The 25,639-nt window shown below is 41.4% G+C and overlaps 1 protein-coding gene, 10 non-coding genes and 1 pseudogene across 11 annotated transcripts; 10 read left to right on the top strand and 2 right to left on the bottom strand.

Annotated features, from left to right (window-relative positions):
• Window positions 1-202: 202 nt before the first annotated feature.
• LOC123466838 lies at window positions 203-1,037 on the bottom strand (annotated as a pseudogene).
• Window positions 1,038-3,571: 2,534 nt separating this feature from the next.
• LOC123466837 lies at window positions 3,572-13,298 on the bottom strand. The gene is made up of 6 exons (XM_045166969.1): window positions 13,272-13,298; window positions 13,080-13,166; window positions 10,447-10,570; window positions 9,976-10,104; window positions 9,762-9,820; window positions 3,572-4,000 (listed from the first exon to the last, which is right to left on the bottom strand). The coding sequence occupies exons 1-6, from the start codon at window positions 13,296-13,298 to the stop codon at window positions 3,572-3,574; spliced, it is 855 nt and encodes a 284-aa protein (XP_045022904.1).
• Window positions 13,299-17,254: 3,956 nt separating this feature from the next.
• Trnav-cac lies at window positions 17,255-17,327 on the top strand. Its single transcript has one exon. It is a non-coding gene; the product is annotated as a tRNA-Val (tRNA).
• A 1,393-nt stretch (window positions 17,328-18,720) lies between these two features.
• Window positions 18,721-18,793, top strand: Trnak-cuu. The gene has a single exon. It is a non-coding gene; the product is annotated as a tRNA-Lys (tRNA).
• Window positions 18,794-18,848: 55 nt separating this feature from the next.
• On the top strand, window positions 18,849-18,921 carry Trnav-aac. The gene has a single exon. It is a non-coding gene; the product is annotated as a tRNA-Val (tRNA).
• Window positions 18,922-20,490: 1,569 nt separating this feature from the next.
• Trnak-cuu lies at window positions 20,491-20,563 on the top strand. The gene has a single exon. It is a non-coding gene; the product is annotated as a tRNA-Lys (tRNA).
• A 55-nt stretch (window positions 20,564-20,618) lies between these two features.
• Trnav-aac lies at window positions 20,619-20,691 on the top strand. Its single transcript has one exon. It is a non-coding gene; the product is annotated as a tRNA-Val (tRNA).
• A 100-nt stretch (window positions 20,692-20,791) lies between these two features.
• On the top strand, window positions 20,792-20,864 carry Trnav-cac. Its single transcript has one exon. It is a non-coding gene; the product is annotated as a tRNA-Val (tRNA).
• A 1,696-nt stretch (window positions 20,865-22,560) lies between these two features.
• On the top strand, window positions 22,561-22,633 carry Trnav-cac. Its single transcript has one exon. It is a non-coding gene; the product is annotated as a tRNA-Val (tRNA).
• A 1,480-nt stretch (window positions 22,634-24,113) lies between these two features.
• Trnak-uuu lies at window positions 24,114-24,186 on the top strand. Its single transcript has one exon. It is a non-coding gene; the product is annotated as a tRNA-Lys (tRNA).
• Window positions 24,187-24,309: 123 nt separating this feature from the next.
• Window positions 24,310-24,391, top strand: Trnas-gcu. The gene has a single exon. It is a non-coding gene; the product is annotated as a tRNA-Ser (tRNA).
• A 150-nt stretch (window positions 24,392-24,541) lies between these two features.
• On the top strand, window positions 24,542-24,613 carry Trnaq-cug. Its single transcript has one exon. It is a non-coding gene; the product is annotated as a tRNA-Gln (tRNA).
• The last annotated feature ends 1,026 nt before the right edge of the window (window positions 24,614-25,639 follow it).

Below are 25,639 nucleotides of genomic sequence, written 5' to 3'. Positions count from 1 at the left end.
AGGGAATGGGAAGAGGCAGTACGACTCCTTTTTTTATTGTTTTTGTTGGTCGCGGAATTCCCTCGTCTCTTTCATTTTCTTTTACCTTACCGAATGAGACGCCACAGACGAATCCACACAGCTAGTGTCTTCAGCGTCAGAATCGGTGTCAGAAAGAGACTCAGCTTCATCGGGTTTCGAAATTGGATCCTCCGGAGCTTTATCAAAAACGACTACAGTCGACATCGTTGACCTCTGGGCTAACTCGGGAAATGAATCAGCGTCAACAGTTGGAGCAATTGGCATTTTCCCGCCACCAGTCGGCCCTGTCTCCTGGGGCTTCCTAACAATTTTAACTGTCCCACGATTTGTTAGTACACTATCATAGCTACGTGTTCCCATTGAGCCTTTTAAAATGGTCCTGGGGTGGTTAAACTACGGGGTTGCTTGGGGCAATTAGCTAAGACATGGGTGGGAGAATCACACATGCGGCATGTGTGCATTTGTCCTGCATAAGACACCATTAGTGGATCCTGGTAGCTTCCAAAGGTTATAAAAGATGGGATGCCCTTGTGGATCTCCATATCCACATTGACAACTCCAGTCTTTATCCCGTTCCACCTTGGAAGCGACCTATCCTGATACGTGTCCCAAAACACCCGAGAAATCACTCCAAACTCGCGCAATCTCTTGTTTAGCAGGCTAAGGTCATCATCGAATTTGAAATGTTGAATTCTAACGCGTACGAGGTTAACTGACCTATCTCTAACTCTAATTCGGACCTCCTTGCCACTAATGACTACAGATTCTTTTGCACTAAATTTATTCAAGAATTCAATATGGTCTTTGACGGTCTTGAACCCAATTCGGAAAACGCAAAAGGCTCGCCCTGGTAGGCGAGAAACAGCATCAATGATGCTGTCAGATTCATTACTATCATGCTCGAAACATTCGTAGAATTCATGCCTGGTCACTTCAGTATTACCAAAAGAGATTTCGGCAGTACGTGGCCAGACGTCTGGGGATTCCGTTCCCATTTTACCCACAACAAAGGGGCAAAGAGGAAAGAAAAAGGCAAAAAGAAAAAAAAGGGCCAATACCAAAATGGCGCCTTAACAAACAAACAAGGGAAACAAACGAATTACAAGATACAATACAACCAGAAGAGAGAGAGAGAAAAAAAAGGAACAAAACAGTTTTTTTTGACTCACCGCAAGATGTCACTCTTGGGAGATCAGTTAGACACGTCTGTTAACAGCCGAACGCGCTAGCCAATTGCGCCACAAAGGCATCTGAATTAATTGGGGGAGACGGAAACTTTGTGCTTCTTTACGACTGAGAGAAACGTAATGTGTTCATTCTCCAACCCTTTTGGTAATCCCAGAAACAACAATGGGGCACCATTTATCTAGTTTATGCTGCTACTGTCAGTGACAGGATACAAATGTTTAGTAAATAAAACCGGAAACAGACGGCTTCTTCCAGACGTCAGATGGCGCTGATGTTTTTAAATATTTTTTCCCTTCGGTACCACCATCAAGTTTACCAGGAGTAGAAATGGAAGTACTCTTCTCACGGAAGAAATTGAGCTACACTCGTTCTGCTCCAGAGATGGCGTCGCGGCTGGTAAGTTCCAAACTAACAAATATTTTAGGTTTTATCGAATCAAATAATTTACATTTTATTCGTATCACTGAGACGAATCCAATGCTCATTTGGGAAATATTCGTTTACAATTCATCGTTGGAGAAATTTAGGGTAAAAGTTTGTATCACGTGATCTACCTTATGGACACGTGTGATAAAGAGGAAGGGCTAGTTCGGAAACGTTTACTTTCATTACCTTAACCCTTGAATCTTTGCTTTCTTTCTCTCATTACCTCTCTTCAGAAATTCCAATTAACCAGCCGCAAACGCCATCTCTGGAGCTTAACACGCGTAGCTCAACTGATTCTGCAGCCGTTACTACTCCCGATATACATCATGGTCTAACCCACCTCCTTTCCATATGTGGAGGCAGCTGTTTCATGTCTTGCTGGAAATCAAACGTATGAATCACACACAAAAAAATTTATTTAAGTTGTTATTTTTCTTTAGGACTCCACCGTTCCTTTGACAGAAGAAATACTCAATGGATTGTTGGGATCGTTTCTGTTTGCGTTAATTATTAACATGTGCCTGGCTAGCTCAGTCGGTAGAGCATGAGACTCTTAATTTCAGGGTCGTGGGTTCGAGCCCCACGTTGGGCGTTCAATTCCATGTGGTCTTAATCGAAACTTGGGTTCAATCAATGCATATAGTTCAGTTCTCATAGTGTGGATATCACGTCGGCCTAACACGCTGAAGGTCCTCAGTTCGATCCTGGGTGGGAACAAGACATAATTTGCATCCAGTTCTGATGTGGTTATATATATTATATTGTTAACTTAGATTCGGTTGTAAAACCCTTTTATAAAAAGGATGCTATTTTAAAATTCGTGTTCTCATATTGTAGCGGTTATCACGTCGGCCTCACACGCTGAAGGTGCTCAGTTTGATCCTGGGTGAGAACAGTCGGTTTTTGAAGTTTATCAATTTCACTGCAATCTGCGTGTCTGAGTAGTAACCAAAGGGCACGCCAAGTGGGGAGTCGGGTGAATTTTCCATATGGTCCCGCACAAGGCTTATAACTAGCTGATTACCACCAGAAGGCTCCCGAAAATGAAGTACACATGTTGTTTTTAGAGTAGTTTTGTTGTTTTGACGATTCAAAATTCCTTTAATTTGCTATTTTACGCGTCCCAAGTTTACTCATCATCAATGAAAGGAGTGCAAAGTAGCATAACTAATAAAGATAACCATAATTTGTTTAACTGTAGAGTTATCATGGTTGTACACCACTGATGACTAGGCAACGATGTATACGGAAAAGATACAGATGATTCTTAACCTATCATAAGGAGTCTCTAAGGATAAAAATGAATATGTAAAAACTCCTATGCTACGCCCCTGGGTGGGATCGAACCACCAGCCTTCGGGTTTTTTTTTTTTATATTTAAACGATTTATTGTCACAGGTAAGATTTAAATTGTTTTACAGAGACGTTGGGGCATTTGTGGCATTTGTGACATAAGTTGCATGTTGTGGCAAAGGAGGAAAATTACAGCGAATTAATTACATTTCGAGGCGGAATTGAAGGAGGACAAATGATTTTGGTGGAGATGAAGATTTACAATATGACATCTGGAGGGATGGGGGGGGTTCCAAGAGATAATAATTATGATGGGAGAAACTTGTTGTATGAAGGAAAGAAGGTATCTGTGGAGAAAGTTTTGTAGGAATATTTAGGGTTTAGAAGGTGACGTCTGTGGAGAGTTTTTGAATGAAGGAAGCGTGACCAGAGAGACTGTATTTCGTTTATTGCTGGGGTGAAGTTTTGGCTGCAGTCCAGACGGTGATTATGTAGGATTGGATGAGGGCCAGTATTTTCTTTTTATTGGGCCCATTTCCAACGTCTCCTTTGATTGCTGATTTCAATGGTTTTAGACATCCGAGTTTTGTCAATTGAATACGGAGCCATAAACTGATGTCAACTTTCTCTTTACAAAGTAACATTAGATGGTCGTCAGTTTCTTGGCCAGCATTGCATAGAGGGCATTGGTCGTTGTTTGAAAGATTGAGACTATTGAGACGCATTTTGGTGGGAAGCTGGTTATGGTTAAAATCCCAGACCACTTCGGCGTTTTCCCTTTGATTTTGGCCACCCAACGCCAGATGGAAGCCCAGTCAAGGTCCGGTTTCGCAATCTCTGTTCTCCCTGGTTGCCCTATGTTAGCGATCAGGTGATTGTAGGTGGCGCGGTGATTCGATACAGTTGACGATGTGAAGATGCCAGCTTTAAGTAGATCGGTGATGGTTGAAAGTGAGGTAGTGAAGTATGGATGCGATGAATGTGTTGCATTAAACCTAGGCTGGGTGATTTGTGGAAGGAGGTTCTTGAGATGTGGCCCCAACCAATAAACAGTTGCAGTTCTCTCAATAGCCTCGGGGTGGATTAAAGATTAGAAAATTTGCCGAGTGAAAAGGGACAGGAAGAATGGAAAAAGTAAAGTTACACCAAGCCCACCTTGAAGCCGGGGGCGGATCAAACAACATTTAGGGGTGGGTGCTCTCTTCGTTGTGCCCAAAGGAATTTGTTGCATTTTTGTTGGAGGAGAAGGGCTTGGGTTTTGTTGCAGGGAAGTACGTGGGCTATATGAACAAGTTGTGACAAAACATGTTGTTTAATGAAAAGGATGCGACCATAAAAAGTGAAATGACGGTGTGTGTTTTTGATGAGAATATTTTGGATGATGTTGAGCTGTCTTTGCCAATTGTCTTTAACTGTTTTTTTTGTTTCGGAAGAAAAAGTAATTCCGAGAACTTTTAATTCATATACTTGAGTTATCCAATCATATGGCCATTTATTTTTAGGATATGATTGTTTTAAATTGCCTCTATGGGGAATCGAACTCTTTTTTTTTTTTTGTAAAATTCTCTTTTATTATCTTTTGTTATCAGCTAATTGGTGCATTAAAACAAACGAAGCAAAAAAAACAATTTGGTCGTCGGATGCAGACGTTAGCAAAGGGATGTAGACGAAAATGTGGCAATGTTGGGGACTATAATAATAAACAAAACAAAAACAAAAACAAACAAATGCAATGTGTGTTGAGGTGGGATAATACCGTAAATTAAAACAAAACAAAAGTAAACAAAGCAGAAGACTTGGTAACAGAAAATATAAACAAAAATATTCAAAGGCCATTGATGTTGGGAAAAGGAAATACAAAATAAACAAAAATAAACAAAATATAATAAAATTTATGGTAAAGATTAGGTAGGACATAGGGATCTAGGTTGACGAAGGGCTTTCAATAGGCTCTCTACTTCTTCTTGACGTGGGACGCGAAGGTGACTTCTTTCCTTCCAGGTGATGAAGAGGTAAGCAGCCAGAAGAGTGAAAGAAAACTGGAGATTTCCTATTGGTCCAAAATGGCCACGTATCAAATCTTCCTTTGACGAACTGCAGCCCATCTGACGCATAGTTCCTTCCAACCAGCTCCAAACGGTGAGTCGTTTCAGGACACTGGTACATCAGATGCTCATCGGTTTCCGGGTCTTGATTGCAGATTAGACATGTTGCGTCCTTGGTGGGGTCCAACCGATGGCATCTGGTCCTGGTAGGGAGAAGTCGCTGGTTGAACAGGAACATGGTCTCTCTGATGTTAGTTGGAAGGGCTGCAGTCTCCTTCCAGATTCGTGGCCAATCCAGATTAGGCCTCAGGATCTCCAGCTTTCCCATTGTCGTTACCTCCAGGATCCAATGGTTATATGTTTTCCGATGTACCATTGGATTCCCCTGCACCAGAATGGAAGATGCGAAAAGTTGCTTGATTTGATGCAGGGGTTCCTGAAGGTAATATGGTCTCTTCATGACTGCTACAGGTGTGGTGTTGTCCTTGTAGAGTGGCAATAAGGTTCGGAGAGGAAAGGACATCCAATACCGAAGTAGAGAGCTTTCTGGGCTGTTGGGGCCTATCAGGACTTTGTATAAGGGGCACAAGAAAAGGGAACGGTAAAAGAGGTGTGTGTTGACCATTCCCAGACCCCCTTCTTTGACAGTACGAAAAGTTACGGTTTTCTTCGGCCTTTCTACTTTTCCCATCCATAGAAATTTCATGACAGCCTTCGAAATCTGGTCAGCCATTTTTTTTTACAAGGTAATACCTGTGCAAAGTACACAGTTCCGGAGAGAGCCTTCGACTTAAGGAACATTACCCTCTGGTAAATATTAAACCGTCGACTGGCATTCTCTCGCAGAATACCATTTAAAGAGCAAAATGCATCATTCCAAACCCTACTAGCTGTCTCTACTATGGAATGGGAAAATTTAATTCCTAACAGGGACAATGTTGGCGCTGACACAAGCCACTCAAGAGGCCAAATTGATCTAGAGCTCCTAGTCCCGAGTCCCAGGGCTTTTGTTTTCTCCTTATTCATCCTTGCCTTTGTCCACTGACAGAACATATCAAGGATTTGTCCTGCCCTGGTAAAATCTTCGTCACAAGAAACGAAAATGGTGACGTCATCAACAAAGGCTCTGACAGTGAGTTTTTCATTAAACAATGATATACCCTTGAGAGCTCGAGATAAACGCACAAGTAATGGCTCAATGTATAGAACGAAGAGATGGACCGATAGGGGGCATCCCTGGCGAATCGACTGAATATCACTAATCACCCCAGCCACCTCCGATCCGTTGAGGATTGACATTCCTGTTACAGAATACATAATCTGTAACCAACGGACGAAAGTGGTGGGGTAACCCATGACATCCAGAATCCTCCAGAGGACTTCCCTGTTAACCAGGTCGTAGGCCTTTTCAAAGTCAACTCCAACAATGGCAGCGCCCATGCCCCGAATCAAAGAGTTGGAAGAGTCATGGCATCCCCGGTCATCAACAAATTGAATGACATCTCTGTAAAGACTTAAATTATCAAAAATCAATCTACCAGGTACCCCACCTTTTTGATGAGGCCCTATGGTAGAAGATAGTGTCTGCCTCAATCGTCTCGCTAAGACAGATGCCATGACTTTGTAGTCACAATTCAAAAGAGAAATTGGCCGAAAATTAGAAATTCCACAAAGTCCCGAAGACTTAGGAATTAGCCTGATCGCCGCTTGGACCTGCGAAGACGTCAGAGTTTCCCTTTCCAGGATATGATTAAACATATCCAAGAAGTGGGGGTGCGATCACGTCCCAAAATTCTACGTAAAACTCGTAAGGAATGCCATCAGTGCCAGGGGACTTGTTTGACTTCATTGCTATTAGAGCAGCTCTAATCTCAAGAAGGAAAATTGGTGCTGTTAGGTTTGGGGTTGGCTTAAAGCAATCTCTTACTCCTTCAAGGAACTCAGACCCTGCCAGTATGTCAGGAGAAGGTTGAGTCTTAAAAATTTTGTAAAATGAGCAACAATTTCTGCTGAAATTTCCTCTTTGGTCGATAAGCAAGTGCCATTGGGGGCAATGATCTTATCAATGCAACATTTTCGATAATTATTCCTGGCACGATTTATGTGAAAAATACTTGCTTCCTCTACATCTGGCCCTTCGAAGCAGCGGGAACGAATCCCACACCCTTTGAGTGTGCTCTCCTCCCAAGACTTTGAAAATTTTCTCAACTGTTGAAAGGCAACCCAATCAAAGGTATCTGCTTCGGCCATTTCCTGTATGCAAGATTGATAGAAAAACTTAGTTTCTCTTATCAGCCTTGCTCTTTGCCTGGAATAATCCACCGAAATGCACTTGATACCCGGTTTCAGGACACTCTCCCACCAATTTGCTACATTACATTCCCTAAGAGGATGATTAGCAGATTCTTGAATAAAATTGGTTACATATTTCTGAAAACCTTCTTCTGACAATATTGAAGTATATAGTTTCCACAATCCGGCAGGTGGTCTGCTACGATTTGGGAGATCAAGATTGCAAGTAAGTGTGGATTGTACCGACTGATGGTCACTAATCGATAAAGACTGCAAACAAATATTTAAAAATCTATCAGCAAACGATCGACTAGCATAAATCCTATCAAGCCTAGAAGAACCATCGTGGTAATGGAAAGTGTGGCCCGGATCACTATGATTTAGCTTTTTCCAGATGTCTACCAGATCAAGACCAGTAACCATCTCCTTCAAGCATAGCTAACAACACTACTTGGGACAGGGAGGGATTGGATATTTGCCCTATCTTGGATGTCGTCAACACAATTAAAATCGCCCATCAACACGAAGGGCAGTCGAGTGGTAATCGAGTAGGCAGGAACGGTTTGACGAAGAAAATTGTTTCTCTCATTCCTTACCTGCTTACCTGACGGGGCATAGATATTAATAAACGTAAAACATTTTACGTCAATGGAGATAAGCCTTCCGTCAGTTTCAAGAAGCAGTCGAGAATACTCCAGACCATGTCTAATTAGAATGGCTGTTCCTTTTTTGTTGGGACCGACATTTGCTAGCAAGTGGTAACAGCTTTCAATAATTGGGCAAGAGTGAAAGGCTACCTCTTGAAGTCCTACGATATCTAAATTACCGTCCCTGCAGAAATTTAAAAAGGAATTTGACGTCGCTCGACTGATCGAATACCTCCAATGTTGATAGAAGCGATTTTTAATTGTGAAGTCATGTGTTAGGTTTCTTGAGTACGGGAATGCCTGAAGTGGGTTTCGAATTTTGGGGCGTCAGGAGTAGGTTTAAATCGTTTGCTTCGTGGTACCGTGGGAATTTTCAGGGGGTCCTTAGTTTTGTCTGGATCAGTGGTATCAATTTCCCCCGTGTCGGGTTCCATTGATTCCATGATAATTGTCACTGTTTCCTGGTCTTCTGTCTCTGTGTCAGGTGCTGCTATTTTGGATTTTGAAATTGGTTTCAAAGGGTTGTCTTTCGGAGGTACAGATGCGGAAGTGGTAGCAGTGTCACATTCCATGGATTCAGTTTCCAAATTATTAGTACTTTCTGAGAGTGAATCTTGCGATTCACTTTCCAGAGGTACCTGGGAAACCATGGAATTTGCTACCACGGGAATTACTACGGGTGTCTGTTTAATAGTCTCTGTCTTTTTAGTCTTTTTGGCAACAGGTTTTTGGACAATGGTGGGTTCCTGGTTTCGTTTTAAAGTTGGGCAGTCGTAGCTAAAGTGTGTCTCTTCGTCGCAAAGTCTGCAAGTGGGCTTTTGTCCCTCATACTTAACCATGGCATGATAACTGCCAATGGTAATGGAATGTATGAGGGAATGTTTTTCGTCACCGTCATTCGTACAATCATCCAAGTGGCTAGGACAGGGTATAAAACTTCATCCTCTGCCACCCGATAGCGCTCCCACCGAGCTTCAATTACATTTCCAAATTCCTTAAGACGTGTCTGAACTATTCCCAAGTCTAGGTTCTGTGGAATCCCTGCAATTCGAACAAATTTCTCTTGAATATTGCTATCCCTGATGACTACACTAACTTCTTTCCCCTCCAATTCAGTCCTGACGATACCACTGTGTTGGGACAAAAAATTTGAGGTATATGCCTCTGACGTAAACGTAATTCTAGCGACCTGGTTTCTCGTATCTAGCACAGCAACTAGGCCTAAGAGATCCTGAGCATCAACCTTCAAACTACGCACAAAACCATGAACCGTACGCATACTCAATTTCGGGAATTGAACCCCAAAATCAATATCTACACTATTGAGCCACTTGGCAGCCATTGTCCCCTAGACAATGTAAAACAAACTGCCCAAAGGGGGGAGGGAAGGTCCCCACACACGTAAACAAACACACAAATAAAACAATTTGGGAAAAAAACACAACAAAAACAGCTAAACTATACAAAATAAACACTCAAAAACACGAATATAACAACAAAAAGTAATAAAAAATAACAAAAACTCACAAAATGATGGAAAAACGGGAGAACACAAAAAGACGTCTGCATCCGACGCAATTGGCCATTTACTTTTAGAATATGATTGTTTTTAATTGCCTCTATGGGGAATCGAACTCTTAACCTCAGGAACCCCAGCCGACGCCGCTGCCCACTGTGTCACTACAGGTCGTTGAATTTTATGTAGGGTTCAGATGCCAAGACCAAGTAATTTTGTCTTCCCCTTGTTAATACGTGCATTTGTCCAGGCACAAAATTCCAGAATAATCTCGCATGCACGACGTACATCTTTCATTGATGAGGCAAAAACTACAAGATCATCTACATATGCACGAACTTGGATGCGTTTTCCGTAGTGTTCAATTCCGTCAATACCCCTAGACAAGCAAACTAAAAGCGGTTCAATATAGAGGGCAAACAGATGGACTGACAGAGGGCACCCCTGTCGCACGGATTGTGCATTGTCCACAGTACCTACTATGTCATTACCGTTCAATGGGCATAGTTCAGTTATACTGTACAGTGTTTTCAACCAATCAACAAACAGGGGGGGTAGCCCATGGCTGTCATCACTTCCCACAGTACGTCTCGGTTGACAAGGTCATATGCTTTCTCCAAATTGTACGCGATAATGGCGGCCGGTTTGAGGGAAGATACTTCTTTTGATTTACGGCCTGTATTATCGATGACATCTCGAATTAAACACAAGCTGTCAAAGATATAGCGGACAGGTACACCACCTTTTTGATGTGAATCTAGAGAGTTTTGAAGAGAATTTCTCAGACGAAAAGCCAATACTGACGCGATTAACTTGTAATCGGTATTTAACAATGAAATTGGCCGGTAATCTGTGATTTTACTCGGTGCTGGGATTTTGGGGACTAATCTAATAGCTGCCCTTCCCTGCGACGGTTGAAGTTTTCTTTTGTCGAGGACACAAATCATCATCTCTAGAAAATGAACACCAATAACATCCCAGAATTTTAAATAAAACTCAAAAGGAATGCCATCTGTACCTGGGGCCTTGTTCTTTTTAGTTGCCCTAAGTGCGTTGTTAATTTCCTCTACTGTAAATGGAGACACTAGTGGATTGTCACTCTCCGGGATCGAACCTAGTACTCCTCGATTGAACGCTTGAGCGTTTAACGACTGAGCTACTACTGATAGACCCGGGTCGTTTTTAGTGGGTTTTGTGCGGTTAAGTGCACCTCTAATCCCTTCTATAAATTTTCCAGCTAAATGGGTATTAAGGGCGGGCTGGTTCTGAAAGATTCCACTGAAATGTTTAATTATTTCTAGGTTAATTTGCTCAGGTTGGGTAATTTTACAGTTATCATTAGTTTTGAGTTGGGTGATCAGAGACTTCTGGAAATTACTCGTTGACTTGTTCATATGAAAGGTAGATGTCTCTTCTTCGGCTGTACTTTGAACGCGTGAACGTATTGCAAATCCCCTCAATGCTTCTCGCTCCCAGGCTAGAAACTCACGTTTCAACTCCATGTAGCGCGCATGATTGAGATTTGCATTGTTCACGGTTTCTTTTAGTTGATGTTGGAGTAATTTCCGTTTGACTCTCTGGTCACAGATTCTCTTTTACAATAATTAATTGATAAACGCCTGAGGCCAGGTTTGAAAATATTCTCCACCAGTGGTCTACGTTTCCAATACGGGATGTATGTTGGGACATTTCTTCAATAAAGACATGCACCAATTTTATATATTCTTCCTCCTCGAGGATTGATGTGTTGAGTTTCCATAAAACCCTTGACTTGTTTTTCACTACACGAGGAGGGGTGGTACTGTTTATATACCCTACGATTGGTCTGTGATCCCCGAGTGGTAACTCGTGCAAATGGATATCAGAAAATTTTACGTGGTGCTGACAATAAATTCGGTCTAATCTAGCCTGGCTAGTCGCACAAAAGTACGTCCAACAAGGTTCATTTTTCCGAATATCTCTCCAGACATCTGTTAATGAAAGGGCTTTTACTAAATCTCGGAGGGTTCTAGTAGTGCTAGTCTAATTTTAGGTGGTGTTGTCTTGCTACTTTTCCGGTCATCGATCTCGTCAACGGCATTAAAATCTCCCAATATAATTGCTGGTGCCTTATACTGGGCAACATAAGCCGGAATAGTTTCCCGGAGGAAAGAATCCCTATAAGTTTAATTTTGGTCACCAGATGGGGCGTAAATACACACAAAAGCAAAACCCTTTACTTCCATGGCTATCAACCTCCCTCCGGTTCAAACAAAATGTTGTTGACGCTCAGGCCGTGTCGTACTAGGATGGCTGTCCCATGTTTTCTAGGGCCGAGGTTTGTGTGCATCTGGTAATGGTTAGTAAATACGGTGTTATAGTTGAATACTACTTCTTGCAAACATATAATATCAAGTTTTTGATGTAAAAAGAAATTGAGCATTATTTGAAGTTTGTCAGGTGACGATATTCTGTTGATATTATATGTCGCGATGTTAATCATGATTAAAATTTAAAATTGGGTTTTGGGGATTGGGTCTTGTTATCGTTGCCTTTTTTCCTTCTAACGACCTCCATTGCTTTGAGAGTTTTATCTGCTATAGAAGTCGATTGAGTGCTGAGGGGGACGCCCAAAGATTCCTGAGTCTCGCTCACATGACTAGCCTTCTGGCTGTCAAGTGACCGTTGGCCTGGCTGCATAATCCCATCAGAAAAGGAAATGTCTTCCTCAGGGTTTGAAACCGAACAGAGCTCGGTTGCATCCATCTCTTCATCAACATCGTTATCCATCTGATCTATCATGGATGGAATGGATGGTACTCCAGGTGCAATTGTATCGAGTGGCACATCGTCCCCCCGAAAGGGTGGGAAAGAATTGGTGTCCACACCCAGTATCGAAACTGATACCTCTCGAGTCGGAGAACCGAGTTCAAGCAAACGAGCTACACCGGTTTCTATTTCCTCAGCTTCCTCGACGGGGAATGGGAAGAGGCAGTACGACTCTTCTTCTTTTGATTGTTTTTGTTGGTCGCGGAAATTCCCTCGTCTCTTTCATTTTCTTTTTCCTTACCGAATAAGACGCCACAGACGAATCCACACAGCTAGTGTCTTCAGCGTCAGAATCGGTGTCAGAAAGAGACTCAGCTTCATTGGGTTTCGAAATTGGATCCTCCCGGAGCTGTATCAAAAACGACTACAGTCGACATCGTTGACCTCTGGGCTAACTCGGGAAATGAATCAGCGTCAACAGTTGGAGCAATTGGCATTTTCCCGCCACCAGTCGGCCCTGTCTCCTGGGGCTTCCTAACAATTTTAACTGTCCCACGATTTGTTAGTACACTACTATAGCTACGTGTTCCCATGGGGTCTTTTAAAATGGTGCTGGGGGTGGTTAAACTACGGGGTTGCTTGGGGCAATTAGCTAAGACATGGGTGGGAGAATCACACATGCGGCATGTGTGCATTTGTCCTGCATAAGACACCATTAGTGGATCCTTGTAGCTTCCAAAGGTGATAAAAGATGGGATGCCCTTGTGGATCTCCATATCCACATTGACAACTCCAGTCTTTATCCCGTTCCACCTTGGAAGCGACCTATCTGATACGTGTCCCAAAACACCCGAGAAATCACCCCAAACTCGCGCAATCTCTTGTTTAGCAGACTAAGGTCATCATCGAAATTGAAATGTTGAATTCTAACGCGTACGAGGTTAACTGACCTATCTCTAACTCTAATTCGGACCTCCTTGCCACTAATGACTACAGATTCTTTTGCACTAAATTTATTCAAGAATTCAATATGGTCTTTGACGGTCTTGAACCCAATTCGGAAAACGCAAAAGCTCGTCCTGGTAGGCGAGAAACAGCATCAAAGATGCTGTCCAGATTCATTACTATCATGCTCGAAACATTCGTAGAATTCGTGCCTGGTCACTTCAGTATTACCAAAAGAGATTTCGGCAGTACGTGGCCAGACGTCTGGGGATTCCATTCCCATTTTACCCACAACAAAGGGGCAAAGAGGCGGGAAAAATGCAAAAAGAAAAAAAAGGCCAATACCAAAATGGCGCCTTAAAAAAACAAACAAGAAAAACAAACGAATTACAATATACAATACAAACAAAAGAGAGAGAGAGAAAAAAAGGAAACAAAACAGTTTTTTGGACTCACCGCAAGATGTCACTCTTCGGAGATCAGATAGACACGTCTGTTAATAGCCGAACGCGCTAGCAAATTGCGCCACAAAGGCATCTGAATTATTGGGGCAGACGAAAGGTTTTTTTCTTCTTCTTCTTCTTCTTCTTCTTCTTCTCCCGAATTTTGATGTCCAATTATTTTGTTAACACCGCTTAAACTCTTTGCGTTTTCCCTGAACGAAACCTGTTAGGTAGGTGGTGTTCTGCCGTGTTAGGCCATCTTGTGAAGGACTCAGAAACCAAGCCACTAGCGCACTTGACATTCTACCGGTAGATGGCGTATCCAGAATGTCACAATAGCAGACGGAAGACAAAAATGTGACCGTGAGCCGAGAAGCAAACGCTGTTTTCATCTTTGCTGGTTTGCTACGATGACCGTTATTTGGAATCAAAGCAATGTAAGATTTTTTGTTTTTGGTTTGTTTGAAGGTTTCCTCATTTTGCGTGACATGGACACCCTTATTTTCGACCAAGATAAAAAAATTGGAAAATTTGTCGGCTTCTTCATTTTCGAGACATGGATACCATGATTTTGGATCAAGGTAATGTAAGACTTATTTGAAAATATGTGGGTTTCATAATTTGTCGTCGCATGATCAAAGAAACTACGTGGTGTTAATGTATTGAATAACATAAGGCATGTATTACGTAGCCCGGTTAGCTCAGTTGGTAGAGCGCGGGACTTTTAATCCTGAGGTCGAGGGTCCAATTCCCTCATCGGGCGTAATTTGAAGAGTTTTCTTTCAGCGAGTTCTCATTACCGGTGTTTTCGTAAAGTTTGTATGATATTGAAATCATCCGCTAACGCATTAGGGCTCAATACCTCAACGTGGTGGAAGTAATCAGACGAGGTGACCGAGTGGTTAAGGTGATGGACTGCTAATCCATTGTGTATGGCACGCTTGGGTTCGAATCCCATCTTCGTCGGGAAACTTAAAGTAGAGGTCAATTTCGATGCCAAAGATGTTTGTCATAGTCAAGTGTACATCCTTGAGAAAACATTGATTGCTGCATTCAATTAAGAAAGCCTCATTTGTTATAAGTGATTCTATGGTGTTTGATCATTTGTTAGCAGTGGTTCTATGGTGTAATGGTTAGCACTTCAGACTCTGACTCTGACAATCTGAGTTCAAATTTCGGTATAACCTTTATTATCGTACCGTGGTATTTCTTGTTTTACATGCAGCATTTAGAAACCAACCAGCCCTTACAGAGATTGACTGTTAGTGAAAAAAATTTAGTTACTTTACTTAACACTGCCCCGAGTGAGGTTCGAACTCACGAACTCGGAGATTATGAGACTCGCGCGCTGCCTACTGCGCTATCGAGGCATGTATGTATATTCAACACATTCGATCCAGAAACAATCCTATGATACCGTAAACTCTTTACTACCTAAATGAATAAACAACTTAACTTTGTTAGCACGCCGCAACTAAAATCTGGTGATCTGTACCAAGAGTAGAAACTCCCATAGTTCATGTGAAAGAAATAAGTGAATAATATGCTTTCAGTATTTGATGTCCAATTATTTTGTTAACACGGCTTAAACTCTGTGCGTTTTCCCTGAACGAAACCTGTTAGGTAGGTGGTGTTCTGCCGTGTTAGGGCCATCTTGTGAAGGACTCAGAAACCAAGCCACTAGCGCACTTGACCTTCAGCGTGTTAGGCCGACGTGATAACCACTACACTATGGGAACTGAATTATATGAATTGATTGAAACCAAGTTTCAATTAAGACCACATGGAATTGAACGCCCAACGTGGGGCTCAGACCCACGACCCTCGAGTCTCATGCTCTACCAACTGAGCTAGCCAGGCACAAGTTAATGGTTAACGCATAAACAGAAACGATCCCAACAATCCATTGAGTATTTCTTCTGTCAAAGGAACGGTGGAGTCCTAAAGAAAAATAACAACTTAAATAAATTTTTTTTGTGTGTGATTCATACGTTTGATTTCCAGCAAGACATGAAACAGCTGCCTCCACATATGGAAAGGAGGTGGGTTAGACCATGTCAAGTGCGCTATGTCACATTGTGAATTTTCCATATGGTCCCGCACAAGGCTTATAACTAGCTGATTACCACCAGAAGGCTCCCGAAAATGAAGTACACATGTTGTTTTTAGAGTAGTTTTGTTGTTTTGACGATTCAAAATTCCTTTAATTTGCTATTTTACGCGTCCCAAGTTTACTCATCATCAATGAAAGGAGTGCAAAGTAGCATAACTAATAAAGATAACCATAATCTGTTTAACTGTAGAGTTATCATGGTTGTACACCACTGATGACTAGGCAACGATGTATACGGAAAAGATACAGATGATTCTTAACCTATCATAAGGAGTCTCTAAGGATAAAAAAGAATATGTAAAAACTCCTATGCTACGCCCCTGGGTGGGATCGAACCACCAGCCTTCCGGTTAACACCCGAACGCGCTAGCCAATTGGCCACAAAGGCATCTGAATTAATTGGGGAAACGGAAACTTTGTGCTTCTTTACGACTGAGAGAAACGTAATGTGTTCATTCTCCAACCCTTTTGGTAATCCCAGAAACAACAATTGGGCACCATTTATCTAGTTTATGCTGCTACTGTCAGTGACAGGATACAAATGTTTAGTAAATAAAACCGGAAACAGACGGCTTCTTCCAGACGTCAGATGGCGCTGATGTTTTTAAATATTTTTTCCCTTCGTTACCACCATCAAGTTTACCAGGAGTAGAAATGGAAGTACTCTTCTCACGGAAGAAATTGAGCTACACTCGTTCTGCTCCAGAGATGGCGTCGTGGCTGGTAAGTTCCAAACTAACAAATATTTTAGGTTTTATCGAATCAAATAATTTACATTTTATTCGTATCACTGAGACGAATCCAATGCTCATTTGGGAAATATTCGTTTACAATTCATCGTTGGAGAAATTTAGGGTAAAAGTTTGTATCACGTGATCTACCTTATGGACACGTGTGATAAAGAGGAAGGGCTAGTTCGGAAAGGTTTACTTTCATTACCTTAACCCTTGAATCTTTGCTTTCTTTCTCTCATTCCCTCTCTTCAGAAATTCCAATTAACCAGCCGCAAACGCCATCTCTGGAGCTTAACACGCGTAGCTCAACTGATTCTGCAGCCGTTACTACTCCCGATATACATCATGGTCTAGCCCACTCCTCCTTTCCATATGTGGAGGCAGCTGTTTCATGTCTTGCTGGAAATCAAACGTATGAATCACACACAAAAAAAATTTATTTAAGTTGTTATTTTTCTTTAGGACTCCACCATTCCTTTGACAGAAGAAATACTCAATGGATTGTTGGGATCGTTTCTGTTTGCGTTAACCATTAACATGTGCCTGGCTAGCTCAGTCGGTAGAGCATGAGACTCTTAATCTCAGGGTCGTGGGTTCGGAGCCCCACGTTGGGCGTTCAATTCCATGTGGTCTTAATCGAAACTTGGTTTCAATCAATGCGTGTAATTCAGTTCCCATAATGTAGTGGTTATCACGTCGGCCTAACACGCTGAAGGTCCTCAGTTCGATCCTGGGTGGGAACAAGACATCCTTTGCATACAGTTCTGATGTGGTTATTTATATTGTTAACTTAGATTCGGTTGTAAAACCCTTTTATAAAAAGGATCCTATTGTAAAATTCGTGTTCTCATAGTGTAGCGGTTATCACGTCGGCCTCACACGCTGAAGGTCCTCAGTTCGATCCTGGGTGAGAACAGTCGGTTTTGAAGTTTATCAATTTCACTGCAATCTGCGTGTCTGAGTAGTAACCAAAGGGCACGCCAGTGGGGAGTCGGGTGAATTTTCCATATGGTCCCGCACAAGGCTTTTTAACTAGCTGATTACCACCAGAAGACTCCCGAAAATGAAGTACACATGTTGTTTTTAGAGTAGTTTTGTTGTTTTGACGATTCAAAATTCCTTTAATTTGCTATTTTACGCGTCCCAAGTTTACTCATCATCAATGAAAGGAGTGCAAAGTAGCATAACTAATAAAGATAACCATAATCTGTTTAACTGTAGAGTTATCATGGTTGTACACCACTGATGACTAGGCAACGATGTATACGGAAAAGATACAGATGATTCTTAACCTATCATAAGGAGTCTCTAAGGATAAAAAAGAATATGTAAAAACTCCTATGCTACGCCCCTGGGTGGGATCGAACCACCAGCCTTCCGGTTAACAGCCGAACGCGCTAGCCAATTGCGCCACAAAGGCATCTGAATTAATTGGGGGAAACGGATACTTTGTGCTTCTTTACGACTGAGAGAAACGTAATGTGTTCATTCTCCAACCCTTTTGGTAATCCCAGAAACAACAATTGGGCACCATTTATCTAGTTTATGCTGCTACTGTCAGTGACAGGATACAAATGTTTAGTAAATAAAACCGGAAACAGACGGCTTCTTCCAGACGTCAGATGGCGCTGATGTTTTTAAATATTTTTTCCCCTTCGTTACCACCATCAAGTTTACCAGGAGTAGAAATGGAAGTACTCTTCTCACGGAAGAAATTGAGCTACACTCGTTCTGCTCCAGAGATGGCGTCGCGGCTGGTAAGTTCCAAACTAACAAATATTTTAGGTTTTATCGAATCAAATAATTTACATTTTATTCGTATCACTGAGACGAATCCAATGCTCATTTGGGAAATATTCGTTTACAATTCGTCGTTGGAGAAATTTAGGGTAAAAGTTTGTATCACGTGATCTACCTTATAGACACGTGTGATAAAGAAGGAAGGGCTAGTTCGGAAACGTTTACTTTCATTACCTTAACCCTTGAATCTTTGCTTTCTTTCTCTCATTCCCTCTCTTCAGAAATTCCAATTAACCAGCCGCAAACGCCATCTCTGGAGCTTAACACGCGTAGCTCAACTGATTCTGCAGCCGTTACTACTCCCGATATGCATCATGGTCTAACCCACCTCCTTTCCATATGTGGAGGCAGCTGTTTCATGTCTTGCTGGAAATCAAACGTATGAATCACACACAAAAAAAAATTTATTTAAGTTGTTATTTTTCTTTAGGACTCCACCATTCCTTTGACAGAAGAAATACTCAATGGATTGTTGGGATCGTTTCTGTTTGCGTTAACCATTAACATGTGCCTGGCTAGCTCAGTCGGTAGAGCATGAGACTCTTAATCTCAGGGTCGTGGGTTCGAGCCCCACGTTGGGCGTTCAATTCCATGTGGTCTTAATCGAAACTAGGTTTCAATCAATGCGTGTAATTCAGTTCCCATAGTGTAGTGGTTATCACGTCGGCCTAACACGCTGAAGGTCCTCAGTTCGATCCTGGGTGGGAACAAGACATCCTTTGCATACAGTTCTGATGTGGTTATTTATATTGTTAACTTAGATTCGGTTGTAAAACCCTTTTTATAAAAAGGATCCTATTGTAAAATTCGTGTTCTCATAGTGTAGCGGTTATCACGTCGGCCTCACACGCTGAAGGTCCTCACTTCGATCCTGGGTGAGAACAGTCGTTTTTGAAGTTTGTCAATTTCACTGCAATCTGCGTGTCTGAGTAGTAACCAAAGGGCACGCCAAGTGGGGAGTCGGGTGAATTTTCCCATATGGTCCCGCACAAGGCTTTTAACTAGCTGATTACCACCAGAAGACTCCCGAAAATGAAGTACACATGTTGTTTTTAGAGTAGTTTTGTTGTTTTGACGATTCAAAATTCCTTTAATTTGCTATTTTACGCGTCCCAAGTTTACTCATCATCAATGAAAGGAGTGCAAAGTAGCATAACTAATAAAGATAACCATAATCTGTTTAAATGTAGAGTTATCATGGTTGTACACCACTGATGACTAGGCAACGATGTATACGGAAAAGATACAGATGATTCTTAACCTATCATAAGGAGTCTCTAAGGATAAAAAGAATATAAAAAAACTCCTATGCTACGCCCCTGGGTGGAGATCGAACCACCAGCCTTCCGGTTAACAGCCGAACGCGCTAACCAATTGCGCCACAAATGCATCTGAATTAATTGGGGGAAACGGAAACTTTGTGCTTCTTTACGACTGAGAGAAACGTAATGTGTTCATTCTCCAACCCTTTTGGTAATCCCAGAAACAACAATTGGGCACCATTTATCTAGTTTATGCTGCTACTGTCAGTGACAGGATACAAATATTTAGTAAATAAAACCGGAAACAGACGGCTTCTTCCAGACGTCAGATGGCGCTGATGTTTTTAAATATTTTTTCCCTTCGTTACCACCATCAAGTTTACCAGGAGTAGAAATGGAAGTACTCTTCTCACGGAAGAAATTGAGCTACACTCGTTCTGCTCCAGAAATGGCGTCGCGGCTGGTAAGTTCCAAACTAACAAATATTTTAGGTTTTATCGAATCAAATAATTTACATTTTATTCGTATCACTGAGACGAATCCAATGCTCATTTGGGAAATATTCGTTTACAATTCGTCGTTGGAGAAATTTAGGGTAAAAGTTTGTATCACGTGATCTACCTTATGGACACGTGTGATAAAGGAAAGGAAGGGCTGGTTTGGAAACGTTTACTTTCATTACCTTAACCCTTGAATCTTTGCTTTCTTTCTCTCATTCCCTCTCTTCAGAAATTCCAATTAACCAGCCGCAAACGCCATCTCTGGAGCTTAACACGCGTAGCTCAACTGATTCTGCAGCCATTACTACTCCCGATATACATCATGGTCTAACCCACCTCCTTTCCATATGTGGAGGCAGCTGTTTCATGTCTTGCTGGAAATCAAACGTATGAATCACACACAAAAAAAATTTATTTAAGTTGTTATTTTTCTTTAGGACTCCACCATTCCTTTGACAGAAGAAATACCTCAATGGATTGTTGGGATCGTTTCTGTTTGCGTTAACCATTAACATGTGCCTGGCTAGCTCAGTCGGTAGAGCATGAGACTCTTAATCTCAGGGTCGTGGGTTCGAGCCCCACGTTGGGCGTTCAATTCCATGTGGTCTTAATCGAAACTTGGTTTCAATCAATGCGTGTAATTCAGTTCCCATAGTGTAGTGGTTATCACGTCGGCCTAACACGCTGAAGGTCCTCAGTTCGATCCTGGGTGGGAACAAGACATCCTTTGCATACAGTTCTGATGTGGTTATTTATATTGTTAACTTAGATTCGGTTGTAAAACCCTTTTATAAAAAAGGATCCTATTAAAAATTCGTGTTCTCATAGTGTAGCGGTTATCACGTCGGCCTCACACGCTGAAGGTCCTCAGTTCGATCCTGGGTGAGAACAGGTCGGTTTTTGAAGTTTATCAATTTCACTGCAATCTGCGTGTCTGAGTAGTAACCAAAGGGCACGCCAAGGGGGAGTCGGGTGAATTTTCCATATGGTCCCCGCACAAGGCTTTTAACTAGCTGATTACCACCAGAAGACTCCGAAAATGAAGTATCACATGTTGTTTTTAGAGTAGTTTTGTTGTTTTGACGATTCAAAATTCCTTTAATTTGCTATTTTACGCGTCCCAAGTTTACTCATCATCAATGAAAGGAGTGCAAAGTAGCATAACTAATAAAGATAACCATAATCTGTTTAACTGTAGAGTTATCATGGTTGTACACCACTGATGACTAGGCAACGATGTATACGGAAAAGATACAGATGATTCTTAACCTATCATAAGGAGTCTCTAAGGATAAAAAGGATATGTAAAACCTCCTATGCTACGCCCCTGGGTGGGATCGAACCACCAGCCTTCCGGTTAACAGCCGAACGCGCTAGCCAATTGCGCCACAAATGCATCTGAATTAATTGGGGGAAACGGAAACTTTGTGCTTCTTTACGACTGAGAGAAACGTAATGTGTTCATTCTCCAACACTTTTGGTAATCCCAGAAACAACAATTGGGCACCATTTATCTAGTTTATGCTGCTACTGTCAGTGACAGGATACAAATGTTTAGTAAATAAAACCGGAAACAGACGGCTTCTTCCAGACGTCAGATGGCGCTGATGTTTTTAAATATTTTTTCCCTTCGTTACCACCATCAAGTTTACCAGGAGTAGAAATGGAAGTACTCTTCTCACGGAAGAAATTGAGCTACACTCGTTCTGCTCCAGAGATGGCGTCGCGGCTGGTAAGTTCCAAACTAACAAATATTTTAGGTTTTATCGAATCAAATAATTTACATTTTATTCGTATCACTGAGACGAATCCAATGCTCATTTGGGAAATATTCGTTTACAATTCGTCGTTGGAGAAATTTAGGGTAAAAGTTTGTATCACGTGATCTACCTTATGGACACGTGTGATAAAAGAGGAAGGGCTAGTTCGGAAACGTTTACTTTCATTACCTTAACCCTTGAATCTTTGCTTTCTTTCTCTCATTCCCTCTCTTCAGAAATTCCAATTAACCAGCCGCAAACGCCATCTCTGGAGCTTAACACGCGTAGCTCAACTGATTCTGCAGCCGTTACTACTCCCGATATACATCATGGTCTAACCCACCTCCTTTCCATATGTGGAGGCAGCTGTTTCATGTCTTGCTGGAAATCAAACGTATGAATCACACACAAAAAAATTTATTTAAGTTGTTATTTTTCTTTAGGACTCCACCATTCCTTTGACAGAAGAAATACTCAATGGATTGTTGGGATCGTTTCTGTTTGCGTTAACCATTAACATGTGCCTGGCTAGCTCAGTCGGTAGAGCATGAGACTCTTAATCTCAGGGTCGTGGGTTCCGAGCCCCCACGTTGGGCGTTCAATTCCATGTGGTCTTAATCGAAACTTGGTTTCAATCAATGCGTGTAATTCAGTTCCCATAGTAGTGAGTGGTTATCACGTCGGCCTAACACGCTGAAGGTCCTCAGTTCAATCCTGGGTGGAACAAGACATCCTTTGCATACAGTTCTGATGTGAGTTATTTATATTGTTAACTTAGATTCGGTTGTAAAACCCTTTTATAAAAAGGATCCTATTGTAAAATTCGTGTTCTCATAGTGTAGCGGTTATCACGTCGGCCTCACACGCTGAAGGTCCTCAGTTCGATCCTGGGTGAGAACAGTCGGTTTTTGAAGTTTATCAATTTCACTGCAATCTGCGTGTCTGAGTAGTAACCAAAGGGCACGCCAGAGTGGGAGTCGGGTGAATTTTCCATATGGTCCCGGAGCAAGGCTTTTAACTAGCTGATTACCACCAGAAGACTCCCGAAAATGAAGTACACATGTTGTTTTTAGAGTAGTTTTGTTGTTTTGACGATTCAAAATTCCTTTAATTTGCTATTTTACGCGTCCCAAGTTTACTCATCATCAATGAAAGGAGTGCAAAGTAGCATAACTAATAAAGATAACCATAATCTGTTTAACTGTAGAGTTATCATGGTTGTACACCACTGATGACTAGGCAACGATGTATACGGAAAGATACAGATGATTCTTAACCTATCATAAGGAGTCTCTAAGGATAAAAAAGAATATGTAAAAACTCCTATGCTACGCCCCTGGGTGGGATCGAACCACCAGCCTTCCGGTTAACAGCCGAACGCGCTTAGCCAATTGCGCCACAAAGGCATTTGAATTAATTGGGGGAAACGGAAACTTTGTGCTTCTTTACGACTGAGAGAAACGTAATGTGTTCATTCTCCAACCCTTTTGGTAATCCCAGAAACAACAATTGGGCACCATTTATCTAGTTTATGCTGCTCGTCAGTGACAGGATACAAATATTTAGTAAATAAAACCGGAAACAGACGGCTTCTTCCAGACGTCAGATGGCGCTGATGTTTTTAAATATTTTTCCCTTCGTTACCACCATCAAGTTTACCAGGAGTAGAAATGGAAGTACTCTTCTCACGGAAGAAATTGAGCTACACTCGTTCTGCTCCAGAGATGGTGTCGCGGCTGGTAAGTTCCAAACTAACAAATATTTTAGGTTTTATCGAATCAAATAATTTACATTTTATTCGTATCACTGAGACGAATCCAATGCTCATTTGGGAAATATTCGTTTACAATTCATCGTTGGAGAAATTTAGGGTAATTTAGGGTAAAAAAGAAATGGAAGATACTCTTCTCTTCTTCTTCTTCTTCTTCTTCTTCTTCTTCTTCTTCTTCTTCTTCTTCTTCTTCTTCTTCTTCTTCTTCTTCTTCTTCTTCTTCTTCTTCTTCTTCTTCTCCGGAATTTTGATGTCCAATTATTTTGTTAACACCGCTTAAACTCTTTGCGTTTTCCCTGAACGAAACCTGTTAGGTAGGTGGTGTTCTGCCGTGTTAGGCCATCTTGTGAAGGACTCAGAAACCAAGCCACTAGCGCACTTGACGACATTCTACCGGTAGATGGTGTATCCAGAATGTCACAATAGCAGACGGAAAACAACAATGTGACCGTGTCGGCTTCTTCATTTTTCGAGACATGGATACCGTGATTTTGGATCAAGGTAATGTAAGACTTATTTGAAAATATGTGGTTTTCATAATTTGTCGTCGCATGATCAAAGAAACTACGTGGTGTTAATATATTGAATAACATAGGCATGTATTACGTAGCCCGGTTAGCTCAGTTGGTAGAGCGCGGGACTTTTAATCCTGAGGTCGAGGGTTCAATTCCCTCATCGGGCGTAATTTGAAGAGTTTTCTTTCCAGCGAGTTCTCTTTACCGGTTGTTTTCGTTAAGTTTGTATGATATTGAAATCATCCGCTAACGCATTAGGGCTCAATACCTCAACGTGGTGGAAGTAATCAGACGAGGTGACCGAGTGGTTAAGGTGATGGACTGCTAATCCATTGTGCATTGCACGCGTGGGTTCGAATCCCATCTTCGTCAGGAAACTTAAACTAGAGGTCAATTTCGATGCCAAAGATGTTTGTCATAGTCAAGTGTACATCCTTGAGAAAACATTGATTGCTGTATTCAATTAAAGAAAGCCTCATTTGTTATAAGTGATTCTATGGTGTTTGATCATTTGTTAGCAGGGGTTCTATGGTGTAATGGTTAGCACTTCAGACTCTGACTCTGACAATCTGAGTTCAAATCTCGGTAGAACCTTTATTATCGTACCGTGGTATTTCTTGTTTTACATACAGCATTTAGAAACCAACCAGCTCTTACAGAGATTGACTGTTAGTGGAAAAAATTTAGTTAGTTTACTTTAATACTGCCCCGAGTGAGGTTCGAACTCACGACCTCGAGATTATGAGACTCGCGCGCTGCCTACTGCGCTATCGAGGCATGTATGTATATTCAACACATTCGATCGAGAAACAATTCGGATAAAGTCTATTTTACCCGACCAAATTTACTTTATTGTTACTTTACTTTTACTAAATTCAGAGAAGCAAGTATACTGAACTGATCTGTATCTACTTGTAAACTGAATAAATGTTCTGCGTAAATTCCAATGTTGCCAACTGTTGGAATGCAATGTTGCCGATCATTAATTGGTAATATAGATTAAATACGTGTATACATATTGCAAAATATTTGTATGGAATCATTACTCTGCTAGCTCAGTGGTATAGCATTGGATTGTTAAAAGAAAAGGATCTAGGATCAAATCTAGTTGTTGTGGATGTAAATTTATTATTATATGTTTAGTATTCTGTTTATTCAATTGGTTATTAAGTTGATAAAGTGATTCTAGTATTTACTTTAGTAGTATTACGACATTTTATACTCATACATACTATTTTATACTATACATACTATTTTTTTACATCATCATACTATACTATACTATACTATATTATACTATACTATACTATCGTGTTCGTCTGCTAATCCAACTGAACGAGTGTTTTTTTATCTCTCCCATATTTTCTCTCACCATTTCGTGAGTTCTTAATCAACTGGCCCATATTTTTGATTTGTTTTACTGCCGGTAATCTCCTGCTAACGGTGTCAGTCATTCAATTTTTCTCGTACGCTGTATATTTTTGTCACAAGTGACATTGGCCAAGCCACCAACATGAGTAAGGGCGACGGTGGCGACACCTCTGGGGCAGAATCGTCAACCCAAGCCAAAACGCACCTGTATCTTCTGTCAAAAGGGATACAACGGAAAAAGAATTCCAA

This window comes from Daphnia magna, unplaced genomic scaffold, assembly GCF_020631705.1.
Source record: "Daphnia magna isolate NIES unplaced genomic scaffold, ASM2063170v1.1 Dm_contigs120, whole genome shotgun sequence".
Classification (NCBI taxonomy): Eukaryota; Metazoa; Arthropoda; class Branchiopoda; order Diplostraca; family Daphniidae; genus Daphnia; species Daphnia magna.
This window is presented reverse-complemented; position numbering and strand designations above follow the sequence as displayed.